Source organism: Empidonax traillii, unplaced genomic scaffold, assembly GCF_003031625.1.
Source record: "Empidonax traillii isolate 1590-97213 ecotype Southwest subspecies unplaced genomic scaffold, ASM303162v1 scaffold8:size5222938, whole genome shotgun sequence".
Taxonomy (NCBI): Eukaryota; Metazoa; Chordata; class Aves; order Passeriformes; family Tyrannidae; genus Empidonax; species Empidonax traillii.
The window spans coordinates 2,267,649-2,293,718 of NW_020955201.1; the positions used below are offsets into that span (position 1 = coordinate 2,267,649).

General features: G+C 39.0%; 1 protein-coding gene across 2 annotated transcripts; it reads left to right on the top strand.

Moving 5' to 3' along the window:
• The first annotated feature begins 308 nt into the window (after positions 1-308).
• WDR41 (WD repeat domain 41) lies at positions 309-25,426 on the top strand. 2 transcript variants are annotated; one of them, XM_027882722.1, is made up of 13 exons: positions 309-377; positions 4,561-4,676; positions 7,889-7,937; positions 9,132-9,263; positions 9,622-9,684; positions 10,188-10,299; positions 11,683-11,745; positions 13,731-13,841; positions 15,148-15,332; positions 18,117-18,238; positions 19,144-19,232; positions 23,058-23,191; positions 25,011-25,426. In XM_027882722.1, the coding sequence occupies exons 1-13, from the start codon at positions 315-317 to the stop codon at positions 25,161-25,163; spliced, it is 1,392 nt and encodes a 463-aa protein (XP_027738523.1). In that variant the 5' UTR covers positions 309-314; the 3' UTR covers positions 25,164-25,426. The 2 variants fall into 2 exon arrangements, with proteins under 2 accessions (XP_027738523.1, XP_027738533.1); XM_027882732.1 differs by lacking the exon at positions 309-377 and adding an exon at positions 772-866.
• The last annotated feature ends 644 nt before the right edge of the window (positions 25,427-26,070 follow it).

A 26,070-nucleotide genomic window follows, 5' to 3' on the forward strand; every position in this document is an offset into this window, starting at 1 on the left:
TTGCCCCATGTTCATCTAAGACTCAAAAAGAGTTCCAAGACCACTGCAGTACTTCATCAGTGTCTATAATTATCTAGAGTGTGGGTGTCAAAAGGATGGAGCCATGCTATTCTCAGTGGTGCTGAGCATTAGGACAAGAGGCAGTGGGTGGGTGATGGAGCACTGAAACAGATTGCCCAGAGAGGTTGTGGAGCCTCCCTCACTGCAGACATTAAAAACCCACCAGGACACAATCCTGTGCCATGTGCTCTGGGATGACCCTGCTTGAGCAGGGAGGTTGGACCAGATGACCCACTGTGGTGCCTCCCAACCTGATGCATTCCATGAGCCTGTGGTTCTGTGAAGGGCAGTGGGGGAGCAGCAGGACAACAAATCAGGTGAGTTTACTCAGGTTTGTTACTCCAACCTGAGAGGGGCATTACAGGCCTCGGGGAGGTTAAGCAAGGGAGGACGGAAGATGTTCTCCCTAGAGAACATTTTGGCAGTCGTTCTGCTTCGCAAGGAGAGATGAAAACGGTCACAATAAAATGTTAATAACTGAATTGTAATGTGGCAGTCTACAATATGGTGAATGGTAATAGCACAGATTTCCTCTGATATCGGGAGACAGCGAGACAAAACGCGAGTAAAATGTTTTATTTGCCGTCCATGCGGAGCCGCAACCACTAGGCGCCTCATGGGGCATCCCTTCGGCCATCGATTGCTCCGGCCGTGCCTGGCCCCGCCCGCCAGCGGGCGGGTCTCGGCGCGGCGCTCGATTGAGCAGCCTGTGCCTGACGAGGCGGTGGCGGGAGGAGGCGGCCGGAGCGCTACCGATGCTGCGGTGGTTGATCGGCGGCGGCCGGGAGCCGCAGGGCCTGGCCGAGGTGAGGCTGCGGAGCCTTAGGCTCGGGGCTGGCAGTGCCGTGAGGGGTGATGCGCTGGGCCGCGGCGTTTCCCGCGAGGTGGGCCTGGGCCGTGCTCCGCGCCAGCTCTCGGCCTGCGGGGCCTTCGCGCTGACAGAACTAGTTACCGTCTTAGTGGAGGAGAAGGAGGGGAAGGCAGAAGCACAGAAGCGAACCTCGCGTACTGTGTCCAGTTCTGGGCCCCTCAATTCAGGAAGGACGTTGAGATGCTGGAGCGTGTCCAGAGAAAGGCAGTGAAGCTGTTGGAGAGACTGGAGCACAAATCCTATGAGGAGAGGCTGAGGGGACTGGGGTTGTTTAGTCTGGAGAAGAGGAGGCTCAGGGTGGACCTCATCACTCTCTACAGCTACCTGAAAGGAGGTTGTAGCCAGGTGTGGGTCCGTCACTTCTCCCAGGCATCAAGTGGCAGGACGAGCGGAAGTGGCCTCAAACTTCTCCAGGGGATATTCAGGTTGGACATCAGGAAAAATTTCTTCACCGAAAGCGTGGTTTGATATTGGAATGGGGTGCCCAGTAGGGTGGTGAATTGATTCTGTGAAGAACAGAACACCCACGCTGAACTCGCCCGGGAGTTGTTGGAAGCATCCCGGCTCTGTCCCCCCTTATCGGCGGGGGTTGTGTTGTGTAGCTGCAAGAACTGCGTGTAAGTCCTGTCTTCAATGAGACTGATAATATAAATTGTAGGCAGTGACTTGTTATTTACAGTAACTTCTTAATTACGTGTTGTAGTAGTTCACAGTAGTCTTCTAGCACTTCTTAGTTTCTCATCCATGAAACACAGTTTGTTACATAGTGCACTGTTCCCTGACATCCTTCCTGCTACTTGGATTAAGAGTTTTACTAGATTTGGGGGAGAGATTATTGGGATTTTCATGTCTCTAAGAGTTTGGTGAAGTTCTCAGACACTTAAAAATAACAATGTCAATGGCTTCATACACATAGTGCTTTTGTAATTTAGACAAGTATGAAGAAGTAATTATTTTCCAGCTGCTGTTCCATGAGCAAGTCATGCCAGTCTCATGGATGGCTTCAGATGCCAGTACTTACTTTGGTGGAAGTTCGTGTTTGTGCCAGTTTGGAATGATGACGTGTAGGAATGTCTCTGACTTCTGTGACCAGTCAAAATGCTGGTTGCATTGCAGTCATATTTAGCAGGTTTGTGTGCAGTTGTTTCTGAAAGGAGGATGGGAAATATGATGCAGTTTTGTAAGATGTGCTAGAATGTGAATCAAGATGTGGCCCAGATCTTCCATTCTACCATTCATAGCTTGGTTAAACCTGATCCACAGGACTTTTGTTTAGTGGAATGACTGTAATAATTTCGCTTCTCTGAGGAAAACCTGAATAACAAATATTGCTAAGGGTTAGTCCCTAAACTTCCCCCCTTCCCCCCCACTCCCTTTATGATATATTGTTTCAGTTAATGGTCTTCATAACTAGTTCTTAAATAGGTAAGAAAGCCCGTAGCAGTGTGTGGGCTGTGGACTTAGGGTATTTTTTTCATGTGCGGTGACTTCAGACAGATGTGTTGAGTGGCATTCCACTGGGTGAATAGAGAAAGTCTCTAGCAAGGCTATCCAGAGTTCATGAAATGTAAATTTCTCCTTGCTCATTTTTATTTTTACAGTGGAATTGAAAGTCATTTAGACTTAAGCTCCAGAATATCTTCAATTGATGGCTGTGGTGTTCATCTTAGGCAGGATGGTTCTGGAAGTGGAGGCATCTAAGTGGGTCAATGGCCGTCATGGCCACTAGTAGCTAATTTGTCATGCTCCATGGTGCATAAAATCAGTATGTATGTGTACTCCTGTGCTCCATGTTTTTGGTGAATTGCATTTGAGAATCCCACTTTTAAACACTTTACATCATGGGGATTTATAGGAAGTTTTGAAGTTCAGATTACTATTTTGTGGTGTGTTTTTTTGCTTGTTTGGTGTTTGTTTTTTGTGGTTTTTTTGTGTTTTTTTTTTTTTTTTTTTTTTTTTTTTTTTTTTTTTTTTTTTTTTTTTTTTTTTTTTTTTTTTTTTTTTTTTTTTTTTTTTTTTTTTAACTGATTACTGTAGTGATGCTTACAGGTCCCACATAAAAACATGCAAGTTGGGAATGGATTCCATTAACATCACTCTCCAGCTTTCCCTTCTAAAAACATAATTGCTGTAAGAGAGTCCAATTAATAATTTCTAAAAAAAAAATAGATTTCTTCAGAGAAAGAATCCTCATGTAACCCTACACTTTGGTAAATATTAATGTATGTTTCCTCAGTGCAGTATTGCTAATGTATTGAGATTTGCTTAGAATATTTAGAATTCATTTTTTAAGACATGTTTTGATTACCTTTTAACAGCTGAACTCCAAGTTTTCAAGTTTGTCCAGCTTTTCTTTCTATCTATGCAAATTCTACTTGCATTATTTTAAAAGGAAACTGCTATTCACACGTGATTGCATAAAATGAAGAACAGTTTCTTCATGAAATGCATCAGATAGCACAAACCTAAGATAAAATCACAACAACTTGATTTAAAAATTAGGAACTCTTAATAAACAGAGGTTTCTTTTGCCGTTTTTTAACCTTGTTATTCTTAGTTTATGAAGAACAGTATCATAGTACCAATATCAAAGTAATAGAAAATAATTTATTAATCCTGCATGAAGATGTTCCAGTTTCTGAGAATAATACATTTGTCCTTGCTGTGATATTACCTGTCACATGTGCTGCCTGCTGTACAGTGTTCTGTAGTTATTGTTTCACAGTGTAGGTTCTGTTAAAGTCCTCAAAGAGAAGACAGTCTTGGAAGTAAGATGATGTTGACTGTTGTGTAAAATAAATCCAGAAGGAGAAGAGTGCTGCCACTGAGTTACTATTGAGCTGTTTTGTTTTTTTTAAAAATTAGTGTCTAATAGTAAGTTGTTTCACAATGTATAAGACCTTAATTACAAAAAAGTTGTCTTGAAACAAACTGATGATTGAGATTAGCAGAACTATTATTCCTTGAAACTGCAGTTCTGTGCTGTATTTTATTGACCCTGTCTGATGATCAGCTTGTTCCAAGTGATTGATTGGCCTTTTAATTAATAGTCTAGGTGGGGGTAATTGCAAATGCTGTTCTATAAAATGATTAATCATTCTCTACGTTTTTTTTTAACCAATAGGCTTTGGTATTTTCTGAATAGAGTAGCAATGGATGATTTATATAACAGAACAGCATTTGTTCTTATTTGTTTTAAATATGTTGTCTTTATATAGGATTTTAAAATTGAACAGCAGATGAAAGATATGAGAGGTTCACAGACCTCTCATAAGATATGTAATTTAATGAAAACCTGAGTGTGTGGTGAATTGAGTCATGAAGCTGGCTCCACATGACAGCTCATAACCAAACTGGGTTTTCATCATGCTGTATCAGTGATTAAAGCAGTACAAAATGCTTTGTTAAACAGGAAATGCCATATTATAATTTAAAATGAGTGCAATACGAAGCTATTATTTACTTGAAGTAATAAGAAATTCTATATTTTTTAATGATTTTCATTAAGGCAAAATGGTATTTCAGGAACTTCACACATGAGTCTGTATGTAGATTGTTAGAGGTTACAAAGACCTGATGAAAATAATTACGTCATTACCAAATTTTAACTCATTTTTTATGAATTTTAGAAATCCTCTGTACAGACAGTTGGTGAAGAACAAATACAGAATCCTTACACGGAGCTCCTTGTGTTGAAAGGTCATCAAGATATAGTACGATTTCTAGTGCAAGTAGATGACTGCAGGTATGAAATACCGTTTCAAATTGTTTCACAGTGTCCTTGTCAATACTTCAGAGAATATTTGTGAAAATGTAGTAATATTTGTAATATTCTCTTTTAATTTCTGGTGGGGGAGGGCAAGAAAAACTGGAGTTAAAAAAAGTGGAGGATGAACACTCCCTTTTTTGGTATGTTACTGTGTCTTTTGGCTTCTTTTGTGTGTTTAACTTTACTGAGAAAATAATGGTGAATGAGTTATATTTCTTGGTGCCAAGTCATTTGTTTGGAAGAAATGTTCTTTTTAGTCTGTTCCTGTTTGAGTGTTCCCTTCTGTACATGCATATGGATTCTTTCTCACGGGACAACATGCAGTAGTGTCTGCTTCTGCTCTGAGAGGATACATGTGTTTTGTGTTTCTGAATTGAGAATAGCTGTTATTTCACCTTTTGATTCTGTGAAAGAATGTAATAGGCTCCTTTAGATACACTGTAGCAATTAGACATGACATCTTCAGCAATACTGAGCGTTGGTTGCTGTTCCTTTCTTTCCAGTCTTCTCCTGCACTTTCTTCCGAAGCTACAGAACTTAACTCAGTTGAGCTTTAGTTAATGCAAGGTTTTTTAACTTTTCAAATTTTGACATTTTCATCACATTATTCAGAATGACTGCTTAGCAAAATTCATCATGTGCCTAATCTCTGCATTTTGTTTCTCTTCCAATTTGATCTGATTCAAGTGGCTGTACTTCTTTGAAACCTGATTGTTCCTTTGTTTCTCTTGGTCAGTTTTCAGCTGTGAGCAGTTTTTTGTATATTCCCTGACAATCTTTATCTGTTCTGTTCTGTTCTTCTGAAGACGGAGTTATCTAAAAACTGGAAAACTGGTTAATAAGCAGAGATGAAGTTACTGTATTTACCTTTGTCACTTTGGAAGTGTGACTGAGAGAATGAATTATGATAGTTGTACATTACAACTGGCTTCTCTTCTAGTTTTCTCTAAATTAGCCTTACATGTTCTTTAATTATACTTAATCCTACAAGAGAAGAAATAATTATCTGCCTTAAAAGTAAGGTTCTGAATTCTTTAGTCAGTAATAAAATATAGTGACTCTTGGCTGATGTGGAGAATAAAATAGAAAACATTTAAAGATTAAGAATGTAAGTAACAGGCAAGAACAGTTCTGTTAAGGAGCTGTAGTAATTTATATCTTTTATGGATTAGATTCAGAAGGGAATTTCTAGTATATTCATCAATACACTACACAAAGTTAACATGGATAATAATTTGTTTTAATCCTAGCAGTGTATAGCAGGTGTTTTGTGAAGGAAGGTTCTCTCTTTCCCCATGCATATTGATTGGAAGAGATCATGCAAGTGGTCTCTTCCAATTCAGGAATGCCCACAGAATCCTGTTTTCTAATAAGATTCATAATATATATATATAAATTTCACAAAAGACTGCAAGCAAGATCTTTAGCATGTCAGTTTTTATCCTTAATGTCATAAATATATATGTATCAGGAACGTTATGTGCATTGCCATAAAATTTATTTTTCTGCATTGTAGTAGTCTGCCAGAAAATTCCTATAAAAATGGAAAAATCTTGTGGCTTTTTTTCAGTCCTTTTTTTCCCAGACCAGTTATTAAAATAACTCTTTATCAAACTATGTTTTCTCAAAACACATACTGAATAGATGTATTTGATTTTTATAGAAATACCAGAGTATTTTTAAGTTGCTGTGTGATACAAAGAAATTATTTACCATTTTGGGCTTCTTTCTTTGATGGCAGGTAAATTACTAATGATAATCATTGTAAAGCTGAAGTCTGGGTGGCTGCATTTAATATAGGCTGTAACGTAGCATATGGATAAGGAGTAAGTTATATAGCTGGTTAATATTCTGAGAGTTTGAGGAGTTTAATAGAGTTGCTTCACTGGGCAGTAATTCTGATTTTTTATTTATCAAGAATATAGTATTTTCTGGATTGTTAAACACCTGATAATATTATTCACTTGTTTCTTTTCAGTAAAATTAGTATTGTTACTCAGCTTCTGAAATGTTTTTATTTAGTTTCTGCCGCTATTCCATTGTGTGCTTTTTGTCAACTATTGTAAGCCAAATTTCACGCTTCAGGTCTTTTGATAATATCATCTTAGTGAGAATTTTGCAGAAGGATTTTCTTGTTTTCTCAGTGGCTCAGCTAAAACCAGTGAGTGGAAAATTTTCTCAGATTGGTTTTTGAAGATACTAAATAAATCCTGTATGAATGTAAGAGAAAGCTGGTGGGCTTTTTTTTTCTTTTTTTTTCTTTCTCCTTTGCTCTTGTACTTTTCGAACATGAAGTAGGGGTCATATTGATTGGAAGATCACTAAGAAAGACTAAACCTGAGCAAGGGTCTTCCAAAAAGTGGACTGAAATAAAATTGCATGTAACGCTCTAGCATTTGACACATTAAATTAAACAGAGTTCATAACACATTTTAAGAATAGTTTTTTTTGTTGCTCATTTGACCATCCCTTGCTCCTTCAAGAAACAAGATGTGATCACCAGATGATGGTGATATTGACTGCAAAAGAATGAGGTGTCCCATAAGAAGCATATATAGGCAGATGGTTTAGATACTCATTGTAACCTAGAGAAAAAGATTAAATTCAAGTCAGACTTTGTTCATGTGAGGTTAACATGCTAATCTGAACTTGTGTTTTCTTCATATGGTATGCCTTCCATGTGGATTTTTATCAGAATTCAAATTTAGCACCTTAAATGTGCTGCCCTTTGAAGTTCTTTTAAGCCACACTCTAAGTTGCAATGGTAAATCTTGGTCTACTCCATTCCTGGGCTGAACTCAGATGAGTGGTTTGTACTTGTTAGATGTCTTACAGTTGACTCTGACTAATAGTGTTTGGTTTTAGAGTTCACTGTTATTTGGTGTTTAAGATCTCATATTTTTAAACAATAGAATTGGTTCTTTTATGTGGGGTTCTTTTTATAAAGTACGTATTGGAATTCTTACATCTTGTTCTTATATTAAGTGTATGTTGAGAAATACCTATTCAAATGTACTGACTAGTTTATAAACCATAATTGGGATTTAGAAATACATGTTTATTCTTTAAAGACAGTCTGATATATCTTGTAAGTATTTTTTCTTCCGTAACTGTTTACTGCTTTTCCATTACATTATGCTATACTGAAGTTTTCAGTTTGTTATGGTTTTTTGTTTCTTTTTCTTCAGGTTTGCATCTGCAGGAGATGATGGAATCGTATGTCTATGGAATGCTCAGGTTAGGTGATTTTTTGGGGACTAGCTTGTGTGTTCTGAAGAGGATAGAAGTTGTGGAGAGGAGTTAGAAATGTCTAATGGTCTTCTGCTCTGTGTCTCTGTATCATTGACAGAATTGTAGAAGGGATGAGCATTAGACCTATTGTAAGCCAAATTGTGTTAAGGAGGTCTGGTATGTAAGTTACATTGTTCAGTAAAGTCTGAAGGGGAGACATGCTGTACTATCTAAAGTGTATCAAACATTCAAATTGAGGAAGAAAAAATGTCAGACTGTAAATTTTTAAAAATCTTCTGAAAAATTTATATGACATTTATGATGGTGTAATTTTTAAATACAGAAGGGGAGACTTGAAATGTCTCTTGAGCAGTTTCAATTACTGCTTTGTTCTTGTTGAGGGCCTTTTGTAATTTTTTAATTCTATAGTTTGGAAAAGGAGTTTTGAATATTAAAACTCATATATATGAATATATATGAGTGTTCTGAGCAGTTTGTGAATGTAAAACTCACTTAGATATTCAGCTTATGAACTGAATTCCATTTTCTACTCCTATAGGATTTGTAATAATTTAAAACAGTAACTCAAAACTGTAAAGAAGTTTGCTGTTAAAATTACCCTGTATTTTAGTTGTGTGTTTAAAATGCCAGTGTGCTTCTCCATGTTTGTTTGTGGAGTTTTGCTGTCTAAACACAGCAGAAGTAGCTCCAGTTTTCTAAAGCACCATCTTAAATCTATAGATAATGTACATACTAAATAAAGCTGGCAGGAAGTTGAAAGTACTGTATTTACCATAAACATAGGTCAAGTTTTTCTAGTAGTTAAAAAAAAAAAAAAAAGGCTTTTTCAAGAGAAAGTTTATAAAAAAATTTGAATTACCGTAGTATTCATGGGTGAATGGCCAATATTTGCATTAAAATTAAATAAATTTAATACAGAATTTTGTTCTTAAGGGCTTTTAGAGGGTTTTTTACTCTCAGAGGAATTTGCATTATGTCTTTTAAACCTACACTTAGTATGTTATTTAATCTTGAATAGCATTGAAGGTAGTAAGAAGCAAGTCCATAAATTACTTTAGGAAGGAAGATTTTAGACTCTTAAGAATTCTTGCTTTCAAAAGTTATGTGATACCTATGTTTTATGCTACAGTAGGCATTTTCCATATTTTACATTTAGTTTTCCATGGTTTTGTTTTTCAGACTGGAGAAAAACTTTTTGAACTTCAGGGACACACACACAAAATTACAGCTATAGCACCATTTTCTTCGTCAGATGCTTTTGAAGAAAGAAAACATTTGATTATAACAGCCTCAGCTGATAGAACAGTTATTGTATCCTTTGATCTGAAGAATATTCAAATTTCTATCAGCTTTTTGTGTTTTTTTTTCTTTTAAATGTAGCACTGAGACAGGCTGCAGGTGTCTCAAAATGTATTGGCCAATAATACCTACCAGGTGTAATGGGGTTACACAGGAGTTTTACTAGTTATTGCTCACAAGTAGATGCAATCCTTGCTACAAATATGAATCCATAACAGACCTTTATTAATATGCCATTTAGACCAAATATTGAAAAGACAGACTTTAGAAGACTGAGTCTCTGCAAACCCCTTTCCTAATATGTCACAAACACAGCATTTATATTTATAAAGCATAGAAACCTTTCAGTTTCCTTAATGAATAAAGACAGGTTTGGGACTGCACTAGTGGCAAACAGGTTCAGAAAGTGTCGTGTTTCCATTCTACTGTAAAGGTAAGCTAAAGAAACCCTATGAATGTCTGTTGTGTTGTTATATACAACAGTTGTTATGTATAGCTCGTGGGTCCTATGGGCAGGTGTGTTAAAATGAACAGCAGTGTTTGGTGTGAGCAGTGGTACACAATGAGTGGCTGAGAAGTGGGCATAAATCTTAATTTGTTTTTTGAACTCTTAATACCTCAATTTTCTTTTTGGAAGGACTAGAACAAAGGTAACTTTATGGCTTGGATCTGTTACTGTGTTGCAAAAGACAACCTACATTTAAAGTAGTTCTTGACTATTAACAGGAGGAAAAAAACAATGAAAAAATAGGTTTTTGCATTATTGATGAAAAATGTAACATATATAATTAAATTTGTGTTTCTCAGGGAAATGATACTTGGATACTGTGCTTCATGGTACTTACAGATTTATTTAACTAAAGCTTATGATCATTTTACTGAGAAATTCCCTGTAGAACTTTTGCAGAAGACATATATCTGATTTTTGTTCTGCAGTGTTTGACAGTTCTTCAAAGACTGGATGTATGGTTGTCTGGAGGGAGTGATCTATGTGTTTGGAACCGAAAATTAAATCTCTTGTGTAAGACCAGTCATCTTACTGATGCAGGTAAAAATGTAAATGACTGATTATAGCTAATAAAGTGCAAGTAAAATGGATCTGTATAATGATGCAAAAGCAGCTTGGCAAATTTCCTTTAATTCTAATGATAACATTATGTATTAGAGCCACTTGCTCTTTTTTTAAATGTCAGACTTTATAGTTTCGGAATTAAGACTGCTTTTAATCTCCTGTGCTGTGTGAATTTTAGAGGATGTCAAATCTCAGTCACTGTACAATAGCTTGGACTTGGAGGGCTAGACCTTGGATACTGGTCTATATGTGTTTGCTGTAGCATGTACCAGATCCTTTGACTGGCTTTTTGTGTGATTGAGTGGGAGTTCTATTACTCTGAAGTGAGCTTTGTAGTAGTGGAACAGTAGAGATTACTTTTTATTATTAAGAATTAGTACTTTTTATGTAGAAAATGGAGGTTTTGATAGGAATATAATAAATGTAATCAGATATCAATGACAATCCTGATTTTATATTAATAAACTTATATATTGTATGTCCATATGAAGAAAATTGTCGCATGTTTATTGCCATGCTTTACCAAGTACCTGTGAAGCTGTGAATCACATTTAAAAGTGGAACTAATATTGTCCTTATTTTTATTATAGAATAGAGTAGTGGTAGGCAAGGCCTTCTGAATCTTTGAGGGTATTAATACTTCTTTTGGTTCAGTATTAACTGTTATGCTAAATGCCAGCTGGAAGCGGTGCTGTGGTGCTTTGTGTGAAGTGCTATTGAAACTCTGGTACAAGGAATCACTGGGATGTGTAGCGTGGGCCTTGTCTTCTGTCCTAACTGCATGCTTCCTTTGTGGTGAAAGAGATTGCTTATTCCTTGGGGAATTTTTCTTTAATGGTGTGGTGGCATAAACTGGGAAAATTCTGTGCAGGATTAAGACAGACTAACAGCAAGTTGGACATTTTATCTCAGGCCTTACTTTTCTTCAGCTGGCTCTGCACAGTATTTTAGAATTATGTGTACTGAGGTATGTACAATATCTAATAACTTTGGTACTGCCTTTGATCAAAATCTTAAAAATTGTCATGGTATCCTTAATACTGTCCAGCATTAGGACATAAATGTCTTAACTGTATTTAAAATAAAAAGATAATTTACTTTCAGTTGCACTGCAAGTTTGATGTTCAGAATTCTGCTGGATTCAGGACCAAAAGTCCTGACCTCACCTCCATTTGAGATAATCTATTCAGTTCTGGTGCCATTTAACTTTCATTTCAGGCAATATGCTTCTGTTTTGATTATAACTTTTTAAGTGGAAGAAAGATTGTTAAGAACATTATTAATAAGGAGTTAACAGTTTACTGTGTTATAACCAGTGGTTTTCCTTTCCTCCCTTATCCCCTGGGTTTTTTTTCAAAGGTATCAGTGCTTTGCTTGAATTGCCCAAAAATTGTGTTGCAGCAGCTGTCGGCAAAGAGCTGAGTGAGTATGTTGCATTTCTGTGAAGTGTTCATGTTCCGCTATAAAAGCTGCTTATCAGAGATATGTGTAAAAAACACACTGCTGGAATTGTACAGGAAAAGTAAATGGTATTAGTGTGTGATCAGCAACCTTCTTCCATTTCTTTACAAAGAGGAGACAATACTAATCTCATTCAGGAATCTTATAGATGAAACTTTTCTATCTTTAGAATCATTAAGGTTGGAAAAGACTTCCAAGGTATCAAGCCCAACCTTGAACACCACCATGCCTGATAAACCATTGCACTAAGTGCCGTGTCCAGTCATTTCTTGAACACCTCCAGGGATGGTAACTCCACCACATCCCTGGGCAGCCCATTCCAATGCCTAGTCACCTTTTCAGTGAAGAATTTCTTCCTGATGTCCCCTGCTGCAGCTTAAGGCCACTCCCTTCTGTCCTTTTAGGAGAAGATGCCAATCCCCACTTCTCCACAACCTTCTCTCAGGTAGTTGTAGGGAGTCATAAGGTCTCCTTAAACCTCCTTTTTTTCCAGGCTAAACGACCCTAGCTCCTTCCTCTTAAGACTTGTGCTCCAGGCCCTTTCCTATCTGTTGCCCTTCTCTGGATGTACTCCAGCACCTCAATGTCTTTATTCAAGTGAGGGGCCCAGAGCTGGACACAGCTGGATTTGAGGTGTGGCCTCACCAGTGCCTAGTACAGAGGGATAGTCACTGCCCTGGTCCTGCTGGCCACACTGCTGATGTGTGGATGGCCAGGATGCCATTGGCCTTCCTGGCTACCTGGGCACACTGATGGCTCATGTTGATCAAGCAGGACCTGCCATTCCTAAACCAATGCTGGCTGGGCCTGGTCCCCTGGTTATCTTGCATATGCTGTGTGATTACACTCAAGATAATTTGTTCCATCACCTTCCCTGGCACTGAGATCAGGCTGACAGGCCTGTAGTTCCCTGGATCCTCCTTCTGACCATGGATGTCACACTGGTCAACCTCCAGCTGACTGGGACCTCGCTGGTTAACCAGGACTGATCATGAATGACAGAGAGTGGCTTGGCGAGCTCCTCCGCCAGCTCAAATCAGTGTTAGTGCCCCAGATCTGACTGGGGCAATTGACATTTGTCCTACTGAAGAAGGTCTGGGACTGCTTATCTGACCTGTCAGTTACTAGGATTTTCTAGAGCCTCCTTATCCCAGGATCAGAAGCTAAAATGAGACAGTGTGATGATTTCTGTTGTTCAGTTGGAGACAGAATTATCTGTGGCTAGATGTTGGTGGAGAGTCTTTTTGATAAGTGCTGTGTAAAATTACTGAAATTTCAAAATAAAGAATAAAATCCAAGAGCAAAAGTAGAGCATTATATAAGCAAAAAAGCAGATGTTGCTCAAGATGATTAAATACTTTGTTGAAAAATTAGCAATCTGATAGTTTGATCAAAGAATCAGGAACAAATTAAGAATAGTCCTCTTGTGTTTAGACATTGGTATACAATATAAACTTCCATCTGAACTTCCGACACTTCTTTTGCAGTACCCTTGAGATAGAAAAGAAATTCCTAGCCTGCTTAAAATAAAGTCTTAATTCCTGATAATCTCAATTGCCTTACTAGAGAATATTGCATCCTTTTGAATATTAATTTTTCAGTGAGATGAGTCATCAAGAAACGTTTCACTTTTAGTTCACTTATCCATAAAAATGTCCAATACTTCTCACTTCTGCTTTCTACAGCTTCTGATGTTGACAGATTCTCTACATTTCAGAGCAACTAGGCTGAAATGTTTTGTCCTAGAGTTGCAGTAGTAAGAGGCCTTAATGATAACACTGAAATAACTCATTCCCATTTTTTGATGTCATGAGTGACCATAAATAGCTCTTGTATTGTCTCACTTATGTTTTAGTGTGTGTCTCTCTGAAAATGATGTGTTTTATTATAGTTCCATCTTATTCTGAATGAAAGAGCTTATTTAGACAATTTCTCTTTCTTTGAAGTAATTTTTAGGTTGAGTGATTCTAACGATGAATCTGAAGGTTGGAATGTCTTTGAAGTAAAGCGCCTTGTTGACCATCAGGACAACATTTTGTCATTAGTCAGCGTCAATGGTAAGAGTCATTTTATAATGTTACTGCTTTTGTTAGTTACCAGTGGGATAAACCTATGGAGTTTTTTGGGACCAAAGTTTTAACTAGAGTGAAACTACTTAACTAGTGGATATACCATCTTGTGTAGCTGCAAAGGTAGTGACATGTCAAAATACAAATACTTTGTTTATGGATTAAAAATGAGACAAAATCAGGCAAGTTGCAGTATAGAAGAGAGGTAATGTCATTGATGGAAATGGAGCTCTGAGTTTTCTTTCTGGTAGGAAAGTCAAAAATGCTCCTTTTTCCCTTGTTCCTTCTGACTCTTAAAATGAGATATGCAAGGCCATGTTCCTTGCAGTTGTCACAAAGTAACTGAAGATTCTGAGAGTGCGGATGTGGGCCTGCATAGAGATTATAGAGAATCTGAAAGATGATACAGTCTCTGCTGCTCATTAGGGCAATACTGAGCTATTACCAGGAATCCAGAATCCAGTCCCTTCTACTCTTTTTTTTTTTTTTTTTTTTTTTTTTTTTTTTTTTTTTTTTTTTTTTTTTTTTTTTTTTTTTTTTTTTCTGGCATAGAATCCGGAACCCAGAACAAGTTATTACTGGTGTAATAGAGAGTGTGTATTTATTTGTCCTTGGGTGTGTGTCGGCCTGGTTGGCACAAAGGGGCTTTGTTATGGCGGCAACAAGAAACTAGAAAAAAAAAAACTTGGATTCTATGGTACTTGTTTCTGAGCTTAACTGTGTCATCATTTTCTCCTTTTGGATTACAAAGAGCAAGCAGGATTTGGCTTAAAGAGACAATATGCTACCTGCACTAAATATTGCTAGGAAGTGGTTCCTTCCCATGTATGAAAAACAAATTCATGACGAGCTACTTCAGTCTTGCCACCCATTTAATTTGTGATCTGTAATTCTGTTTATGGCATAGACCTACTTTGTTGCTTCTGAGGGGTGTCCAAACACCTACTTGTCCAAGGAATAGAAGGGCTTTTTACATAGAAATGGAGTTGAAGTACTTGTACATACTTCTGGTGGTGTTCCTTGCCTTTGCTACACAGTACTGTGCGCTGTGGTCAGTGAATGTTCTCCTTCCTAGTTTTAATTTTACAGGAGAGCTCATCTCCTTTTTCTCGTTTGAGCTGTGCTAGGTAATGAAATGAGTATTTACTCAAAGAGAAGGGGTTTAGTCCAATCAGTTATGTACTGCACATTGTAGATAGCTTTACACGAAAACAGGCACTCTTACCTTTCTAGGGTTGTTACTTTGTGTGAAATGTGGTTTTTCAATATAATGGTTTTCTTCCCCCCCCTGCAGACTTGACTTTTGTGACAGGTTCTCACGTAGGTGAGCTAATAGTTTGGGATGCACTTGACTGGACAAAGCAGGCATCTGAGTGCAACTTCTGGGACTCCTCTGTCCATCCAGATGTACAGCCAGAAATAAAGCTATCCCAAAGCCCAAATGAAACTTCAGTTCAACACCTAACATCGAATGAGGAGGTAATAAGCTTTAAATTGAGTAAACTAATTCAAGTAAGCTAGGATGACCCTACCAGAGAAGACCAACTGCTTTGTGTTTTCAGTTTCCTTGTTTTAATATGAGAGACTTCTAAATGTGCACAGCTATTTTTATACAGTCAACAGGTTTTATATAAAATATTGGCTGTTGAGTTAACTGAAGGTTCTAACATGTTGATGGTATTGGGAACTAACATAATGGACTTTCAGCAACAGCGTTTCTTTTTGAGTGGCAAAGATTTATTAGCTGTTTACAGTACCAATAGAGAAAAAATAAATAGGAGGTGTGTGTTTTGATGGCATATATCTTTCATATTCCTTTTTTCTGGAAATGCAGTTTTCACAATAATGCGCCTCTTTGAACAATTATATCTGAAGGTACTATGGAATGAATATAAGACCAGGTATATGTCAGTGCTTAATAGTAAATCAGTATTGCTCCTTCTGTTCAGATGGGCCATACTCAGTTGTATACTCAAACGTGTGTCCAGGATCCAGGCTACTGTAATAATGTTCTGGACATAATTTCTTGATCGGAATACTCTGTCAGAACCCAGTTACTGTTCAGCAAACACTAAAAGTCCTCAGGTTATTACTTACTTTTGTGAAATGTTACCAACTGTTAGTGGCAACATAAAAAAATGCAACATAAAAGATGTTTCATAGTTGTCATGTAGGTCAGTTACTGGGGAATGATTAAGAATGGGATTCCTGGAAATGTATTCGAAGATATGAGCTATAACAAAATCAAAACTGTGGAAAAGCCTGAATTCCTAAAACCCTGGAGAGAGAAATGTTGTGGGTTGTGGGCAGAAAAAAGATGTGGTTATATCTAAAGGTAGGATTTCCAGTGTGGCCAATGCTTATTTCTACAGTGAGTCAAAAGCAAATTTTATTTAGGGTAAGATCTATAATTTGGCTTTAAAATACTTTGATTTTCTGCTTGAAAGCTACACAAGATGTGTTTTAAGGGAGAGGAAAAGAATTCTGAGAAGGTCAGAAGTTGTTATAACATGGAGTGTGGAATCTGAGGCTACGGAAGGCTTTCTTCCATGCCTGAAACTGAACTAAACAAATTGGTGGGAATTTTATTCATCATGAGAATTTTGAATGGTGAGAAGTAAGAGTGGTTCTAGTGTTAAATCCTGAAATAGAAGGTGTTTTAAGGCAGAGCTGTGTGTTGTAAAGGTCCCACCTAAAAAGTGGTGAAGAAATGTATTTGTATAATGTCTTATTTTGTTACCTGCAGTCTAAAAGCAGAACACTGTTCTTCATGTTAAAAAAAAAAAAAAAAAAAAGCAAAATAGGTGTTTTCTCTCTTTTCCAGGCTTGGAGAAGATGCATGTGCCTGGTATGACACTGAGATTGTAGGCAAAACACGATTTCAGAAAGAAATGGGGTGGTAAAGGTTTGGCAATACTAGGAAACAGTGCTAGGGAGTGTATCTGCTGCCCTGATACATGTGTGTTTCTGTTTAGTTGCCTTTTAAGATAGATGTACAATTTATGCTTCATCATCTTTTTTTTTCTTGGGGTTTAAGATGACCAGGATTTTGCCAGGGCTTGTGAAAAAAGAAGAGTGCTCCATAAAAAGCATCTTTTGCAAAGCTGTAAGACTGTTTGACTCATGGTGGAAGAGTGATGTGGAAGGCCACTGAATTTGAACATCACACAAAACTAGGAAAATATTACAGATTGGCTCAGTGGGGGTTTTTTTCCTCTTGATTTGATATTGGTGCTATCAGAAATCTGTTAAACAGTTTCAGTGCTTCCACGACAGATGTACATAAGAAAAACCTGAAACTCTGAACAAAAACCTGGATAAAGAGTTTTGAACAGTGTCAAAACATTAAATATATATAGAAAATCTTAGTCAAAGACAGTAGGTTACAATTTTTACAAAATGTTGACAGATGTGTAGGGTGAACAGCTTATGAGACATAGATGTTTGGGTTGTGTAAGTGGAAGCAGGCCATTCAGGGAAGCGTTCCAGCATACCATCACCTAAACAAGATATGTTCAAAAGTGAAAAAATGTACTGAATGGAAGCATTTTATATGCTCCTGGTACTGAATATTAGTCGTGTACATACATGTGTACATTTGCCCGCTCTAAGATCATCACAACTCGCAAGAGGGTCTAGGTCCAAAGATGTGTAAGCTGTTTCTGGCTTCTCAGGGTCATGATGGTTGTGAGATGGAATGCGTGCACTCTTCAGAAGAAAAGCATTGAGTGCAAAGCACAGCACTGTGTAGTACTTTCCCATGACAGAATTCCTTTTCTGTACCTGGTAGAGCTGAAATACTTGAGCAAGGCCTCTTTGTCCAGCTTCAGTTAAATTTCAAAAAGAGGCCAAAATGCTGAACAGCCTCCTGTATTCTCAGGCTTTCTTGATAAAACAAAAGTTTTTCAAAACACAGAGCATTATTTTAGTGGAAGAATATAAACGTTTAATTGCAGAAGTGTATTGATTTGTTTGTATCCTTGACTACTGCTTATACTGTAAGGTACTAAGTACAGGATAAAAATACAGACCTTAAATAACTGCTTAGAGAGTAGGAGGATATCCCACATTTGCTCAAAAAAAATCCGTATTTTTTCTGACTGACTAATTTCTTATGTTTGGGATAAGGCAGCAGCATGAGGACAGTAATAAGCTGGATAGTGCAGGTTAGATGACGTCATAGTATCTCTGTAAATCTGTTACGTGCAGGATGATTTTTCAGTATCTGTTTCTTCAAGTTGTTCCACTGAATTTTTTTTCCAGTGTGTGTTTGCTGCTGTTGGGAAAGGCATATACGTATATAATCTTCAAATGAAGCGTGTGATTGCCTGCCAGAGAACTGCTCACGACTCCTCTGTGCTGCACATCGAGAAGCTTCCAAACAGGTACATTTTGTTAATGCAATAAAGAAAAGCAAAACTTGGTAGGGTGACTAGACAGACTGCAAAGCTGCATCTGATTTCTAGGGCAGGGACTTATCTGCAGTCTGATCTGCTTTTATTAGGTAGAGCTTGTTGATCTGGTTTTTGAAAATTCATCATTGTAATTCAACAGGAAAACTATAATCCAGTATATCCAGACTGGTACACAGGCTGAAAATATCTGAGCTGTTTTCAAAATCAGATCTGATAAAGCACTTTTGTCTACATTGTGAAAATACAGCTTCATGGCATTTTACTTCTATAAAGCAAAGGCATATGACATATTCAGTAAATATTTTTCACTAAATATTTTGTAACAATTGAAATGTTTCAACAAAAAGTAATAACTTCCAGCCTTTGTTCATTAGTGCTGAATTTCTAGGTGTAAATTGATTTGAGAGCCAACTTGAACAATTTGCTGCATATATGTATATATACGTATATATATTCTAAGAGTAGTTATGTTGGATTCCTTTATACTCTTGTTCGGTGGAGCAAAAATCTATCAGAAGATGAAAATTAGGGCCTTGATTGTGTAAATGCATGTGCTGTCCTAAGTGTGTAATGAAATAGGGTACCTTTCCTTTTGTTATTTTTCCATAAGAAAAGGTTTTTGCTTAATGAAAATAGGCTTATGGAACTGTGTTTGCAGAGTGTAAGCTTCCTCTGTTTTGTTTTACATAGTGGTATGCTTTTAAAATGGAGTTGAGAATGTTTGTTTTTTCCACCTATTCTACAAGTCTGTTATAGCTTGTTCTGCTACAGATGCACTTCCTTTGAGGCAACTCGCTGTCTCCTATAGAAACATCACAAGGTGATTTGCACAGATAAGTATCCATGCTAGTGTTGTTTATCAACTGTTTTTACAGGCAGCTGATCTCCTGCTCAGAAGATGGCAGTGTGCGCATTTGGGAACTCAGAGAAAAGCAGCAGTTGCCAGCTGAACCAGTTCCAACAGGTTTGCTAGTAGTGTGGGGTGAAAAGAACATTTGAAAACATAACAGCAAACCCAGTATTCACCATATAGGAATAGAGAGGCTTTCAGGCTTTGTAAGAAGAGATAACGCCTTGTGTTCAACCAACTGATAACAGGTGTGGGAGAGAAACTGAAGAAGGCTCAGATATACAAGCCCCTCAAGATCTGATATGGGACATTAAAAGGTCTAAGTGAGGTAGTTCTTTGTCATAAAGCTTATTTAAAGTTTACAGTTGTATCAGGCAGTTTAATGAAAATTAGGACCTCTCCTGACGAACCTTGATCCTTCTCTCCTTGCACCAAATAATGCTGAATCCTCTGCCACAAGATTAAATAGTTACAGAATCTTGTGCAGAAAGCTAGAAAAGCTTGCAGATGAGCAGCTGGCATAAAAAAAGGAGTGTTTTCCACATCTCCTCTTTGAATTTGGAATGATAGTGGGATTCACTTTGAGGCTGTATACAACCTCAGTTTCATACTACCTCTGGGCATTGCAGTCCTCAAGGCTAGTTGCTGGTATTAGAGGGAGCATTTTTCTCAAGTACAGACATTCACAGAATCATAGAATGGGTCAGGTTGGAAGTGACCACAGTGGGTCATCTAGTCAGACCTCCCTGCTAAAGCATGGTCATCCCAGAACACATGGCACAGGATTGTGTCCGGATGGTACTTCAGTATCTCCAGTGAGGGAGACTCCACAACTCTCCATTGCTCTCTGGGCAGTCTGTTTCAGTGCACAGTCACTGACACAATAAAGAAGTTGTTCTACATACTCAGGTGGAACTTCCTGTGCATCAGTTTCTACCCATTGCCTTTTGTCCTATTGCTTGGCACCACCAAGAAGAGCCTGGATCCATGCTTTTGGTACCCTCCCTTTGGATACTTAAACAGTGATGAGGTCTCTCAGTTGTCTCTTCTTGAGGCTGAACAGGCTCAGTTCCCTCAGCCTATCCAGATCTCCAGCCCCCTCATCATCTTTGTAGCTGGACCTACTCCAGGAGCTCCATGTCTCTCTTGTCCTGAGGAGTCCAGAACTTGGCACAACACCCCAGGTGAAGCCTCACCAGGGCTGAGCAGAGGCGCAGGATCAGCTCCCTTGACCTGTTGTAATGCATTCCCTCCCGCAATGCTTTTCCTAATGCACGCTAGGATATCACTGGTCTTCCTGGCCACAAGGCCTCACTGCTGGCTCATGGACACCTTGTTGCCCTTGTTGAATTTCAGACAGTTCTTCTCTGCCCATCTCTCCAACCTGTCGAGGTCCTTCTGAAGGGCTGCACAGCCCTCTGGGGTATTGGCCACTCCCAGCTTTGTGTCATCAGTGAACTTGCTGAGGAGGCATCTGCCCCTTCATCGAAATCATGGGTGAACAAGTTAAACAATACTGGCATAGTACTGAACCTTGGGGGACACCACTAGTGACAGGCCTCTGTGCCTCTGGGATCTGCAGTTCAGCCAGTTCTTAATCCACCTCACTGTCCACTCATCCAGCCCACAATTCCTGAGTTTGCCTGTAAGGTAAGGTAATGGCCACTCTTCACGAACGAAGAACCAGGGAAGGTCTTTACACCTTTCCAGCCTGCGCATTGGATTTTTTAGGTGAGACACAGTGTGCACGGAACTGAGCCCACCCTTTAATTCTGAGGTTCATCTGCCGGGGCCAAGCGAGCTTGGATGGTGGCAGCGAGGTCCTCAGGACGTAGATGGATTGCCTTACAGGGCTAATGAGCTCCATCCGCCCGAGTAGTGTCCTAACCGGGAATCGAACCCGGGTCTTGGCGTTGACAGCGCCACGGCTTAACCACTGCACCACCAGGGGCACTCATGAGTTTGCCTGTAAGGATATTGTGAAAGACAGTGTTGAAAACTGTGCTGAAGTTGAGGTAGACAATATCCGCTGCTCTCCTCTCATCCATCTAGGTAGAGAATGCTTCATTGCAGAAAGTAATCAGGTTGGTCAAGCATGACTTTAGTGAGCCCATTCTGACTACACCTGATCACCTTCTTGTCCTCCATGTGGGTACAGGGGGCCTCCAGAATGAGGTGCTCAATTACCTTTCCAGGGATTCAGCTGAGGCTGACTGGCTGGTAGTTCCCTGGGTCCTCCTTCTTGCCCGTTTGAAGACTGTGGTGACATTTGCTGTGTTCCAGTCATCAGGCATCTCTCCTGATCTCCATGACCTTTCAAAGATGATTGTGAGCAGCCTTGCTATGGTGTCTGTCAGCACTTTCAGCCCTGGTGCATCCCAGGTCAGGGCCCATGGACTTGTGGATCTCAGATTTGCCTAGGTGATCTCTAACCCAATCCTCCTTGACTAAGGGAAAGTCTTCCTTCCAGCATTCCTTTACCCTGGTTTCCTAGGTCAGAGATTCCTGAGGGCTGGCCTTGTCAATGAAGACTGATGCAAAGATCAATAACTCAGCCTTCTCTGCGTCCTCTGTTAAAAGGGTTCCCCCTCCATTTAGTAACAGGTCCATGCTATCCTTAGTTTTCCTTTTGTTATTGATGTATTTGAAGAAGCCCTTCTTGTTGTCTTTCACATCTGTGGCTACATTTAATTCCAGATGGCCTGCCTTGTCTCCTTTTCACTTGTTCTTAGAGCCTCTCTATATTCACTCCAAGTGGCATGACCCTGCTTCTGTTTCCTGTGTATTTCCTGCTTATGCTTGAGCAATGACAGGAGTTCCTTTGTAGTACTTAAGTACTCTTTGACCAGGCCAGCAACTTTTCTGCACACTGGCAATTGTTGCCTTGGACAGGTGCTCTGGACAATATAATTAGTATTAAGGACTGGAAACAGCAGTAGACTTGCTCTGTTGTAGGAATTTTTTTATTCAAGCTGTGAATAATTTTCTTGATGTATCTTGTCTGTCTTGTCTACCTGGCTGTTCATCTTCTTCAACTTCTGCAAATATATTTTTGCTTCCTGGCTTGATTTAGAAACATTTTTTTCAGGCATATTCTGTCTTCAGTATTGCTGGTGACAGCTTATCTACATGGTAACAAGTGATATTTGGCTTCACATTGGAAATTTATAACTTTTGTGAATCAAGATGTTTGAAAGAAACCATAGTGAGATATTGCTGTTGATTTGCTCTATTTTTGTTCTAGGGATCCCCTGAGAGGTTGTTTATCTCACCAGTTACATCCCTTGCACCAGGGCTGTGGTTTAGCACACTTCTAGCTTTGTGTGCTGGTGGGGCTGAGGGAAGGCTGAACTGCACTGTGAACAAAACACAACTTTCTTCTGTCAGTACTATTGCATAGTTCCCCTGGTGGCTGTGGCTGTGTATTTTTGTGCTATATAAATGGAACATGTGGAGTACTATCTTTACAGTCCAGTTTGGCTGATAGTTTTAAATCTGAAGGAAGAAGCCAATGGGCCAGCACTTCAATGCTATAGTGCAGGACACACGGGAGAGACTGGTGCCTCGTTTTTCTCCTCTTTGCATAAGTAGCAGTTTAGGAGCACAAAGCAAAGGTGAACATTAGGGTCCTGCATCTGCCTTTGCTGTTCAGTTAGTTCATTTCGGAAGTCTTTGTATTTCTTCTTAAATCTGTATACTGTCTCATCCAGGTGTGTAATTCGGCATGTTTACTAAATTGTATCTAATTAGGACAAGTAGCTGTGTTTCATTCCTCCCTCAAGATGAATAATGCAGATGTATAAATGCTGCACAGTACAATGCTTCTATCAGTTTGCCATGTAGAGTGTCCTGCTTTTAGATTTTATGTGGCTTTTCAGCTAGAGGAAATAAATTGTATTTGTTATTTTTGCCAAAATGGGAGACTTTTTTTCCCCCCAGGGTTTTTCAACATGTGGGGCTTTGGAAGGGCAAACAAGCAGGCAAACCAAGCCGCCAAGAAGATGCAAGAGAATGCACCTATGTATTTCTTGGAGCTGGTTGGCGATTTGATTGGTCATTCATCAGCTGTGCAGGTAGGTCAGCTTTAGCAGGAACAAGAAAAAGTGAATGTTAGTAAGTAATGTAAATTTGACAGCATAAATTTGAGAAAACATCTGTAAAGCTGTAACTTTTGACTATCTGGATCTGGAGGCTGGGAGTACATTGTGTGGTATATTTAGGGCAGTATGAAAACAGTAATACATACTGACTTAAAATTGTAATGAGAACTTGCTCAATGATGCCTGAGGACTGTGTGCACATATGCACATATGTGCTACAGATAATTTGGTAGTGTATTTGGTTTCTTTTATAGACTGCAGACAGTACAACTTGCAACCACGTACGTGACCCAGATTTCATCTTAAGTTCACAATCTAAACAAGGGCTTGTGCAAAACAAAACACATTCAGTAATTTCTTAGCCTTCTGCACTGTGAACATGAAGGAGCTCTTTTAATGTTAGATCAGTTACCATTCCATGCTTCTGTATACCTAATATAGTATGCTTTTGTTTTAAATGGCATTTTGCCTCCACACCTTTCTGTGTTTGACAATCTGTTGGAGTAAGAAATCACTTTCTTACAGTGGACTTCTATACACATTCTTGGCAGGAGCAGGGGGAAAGGCAGATAGAGAGGAATGGAGTGGTTTTGGAGTAGCTTTGCTCACAAGTATTTTCATGAGACTGACAGGATTTCAGAACTGCTGCTGCTGCCAAAAGATTTTCTTTAAAAGCTAAGGTGGTGAACCTTTCTGCTATCTTTCTTTTGAAAAATGATTGAAAGGGGTCTTATTATTGACTTGGAAAGTTGCTATCTAAGAAAGAGGACATACTGTGTAATTCAGCAAGGGACACAGCATAGAAGGTGGGAGGCATATGTTGGGTTTTGGCTGGGATACTGCAGAGCGAAGGGGTAATGGAGATGATGGTGGATGTGATTTCCTGCAACCTTCTAGATATGGAAAATCATGAGGTTTTTTTTTAAACTATGGGCAGACTAGAGCTGTTGAGGAAGAAAATGTTGAGTAGTGATGAAATGTGGTGGCCGAAATGAGGGTTTGGCAGACTATTTCTACTGGAACTCCGTAACTAGTAAGTGGCTATTCCTAGAGCAGGTAAATCTTGGCCTGAATGCATTCCCCGAGCAGATCCCTTTAAGAAAATGAGGAATCAGGGCACTGTGAGCATGCCATAGGGACATCGCTGGTTCTTTTGGCTATTGTGTTGAACTGCAATTAGTGGTTAATTTTAGGCAGCCTTGTGAAGGTCTCAGAAATCAGGAATGACCTCATGACTTGTCAGCTCCATTGGTCTCGCAGAATCCCTCCACTGCTGCTGTACTTTTCTCCTGTGTTGCCTTTCTTGCTTGTTTGACTTCCTCTGTGTGACCAGGTATGTGCTGATGTCTGTCACTGTTGTTTGCTCTTTGATCCTTCCAGGCCTGGTGCTAGTAGTCTGCTGTGTTGTAGGGAAGGGGACAGTGTACCCAAAGAACAGAACAGACTTCTGTTCCTAAGAAACCAGATCAAAGTTCAGACAAGTCATTCACTCTTCTATTGCTGACTTTTACAAGTTGCTTCAAGATTCTGTCTTTTATTGCTTTCTGTCCAGAATGCTTTAGTGCTTTTTTAAAATGGAGATCTTTCAGTATGAAGTGCTGTTTAAAGAATTGTTTTATGCAGCGATTTTATGACCTCTCAAATGTACAGTATGGAGTGTAATTTCGCATACCTGTCTATAAGCAAAGTCATTTCAGGTACGTGTATTTGTTTAGTCCAGCTGTAAACTAAATAGTTAAGCAAGTTGATCATCCGTGCAAGCATCATGGTAATAATAATTGTTTCATTGCAGATGTTCCTGTACTTTGGTGAACTGGGATTGGCTACGTGCTCTGCTGACCACCTCATTATTTTGTGGAAGGATGGTGAACGAGAATCTAGCCTCCGCAGTTTAACGCTTTTTCAAAAATTGGCACAAAATGGTGATTTGCAGCTCAAACTTTAAATTGCTTGAATACAGGCTACATGTATGTAAAGTGGATGCGTGTTAAACGTGAGTGTAAGGCAGTGCCTGAGGTACTGGGAATCTGACTACCAGTAATGCTTACACTTGATGTCATGTATTATACTGGAAATTTTATTAGTTGCTATTATTCTTCTCAAAGGAGAATTTTGCATGTTGGCTTACTCTGTCAGCAGAAATGGTGTTCTCTTGAAAGACTGAAGATAATGAGGACTCATTAAATGGTTTCTAATGTTGTTCCCACATGGGTGGATGACAAGATTTGTGAAAATCCTCAGGTGGATCATAACTAAAACAGTTGGGGGTATCCACAGTGCTGTGTGCAGAAAGGAGGCATGGCAAAAAATGTGCAGCATAAACCCTAAAACACAGTAACAAAAAGACAAAAGCCAAAAACCCACAAACCAACCCAAAGCAAACAAACCAACCAAAAAAGCAAAGTTCAGCCCAGAACTGATAAAAAGAAAGGGTGAGGGTGAATGAGATAATGAGTAGTAGGTTACCATTTGAATGGGAAGAGCTAGGGAAAGGGAGAATTTGGGAACTTAGTGGGTGCTGCTCTCCTCAGGTCTACTCAGAAGATCCAGTACTTAATGGTTCTTTCAACAAGACTAAGTCTTGTGCAACTTTTGAGTCCCATCTCTTCCCTTTGAATCTGTGAGAATTGATTTTAGTACAGGAGACTACAAGGCTGTAATTCCATACTTAAGATACACTGGTTGCAGTAAGTGCAATTAAAACAAAGGGCTAAGCAAATCCTGGCAAGAATAGAAGTAAAAGGAGGAAGCTCCTAGTTTCCTAGAAGAAACCAAGGAGCCTTTTAGACCTGCTTTCCTCCAGTGACTGTGGGCACATGCCTTCCTCCTACTACCCAGAAGCCAAGCTTTGC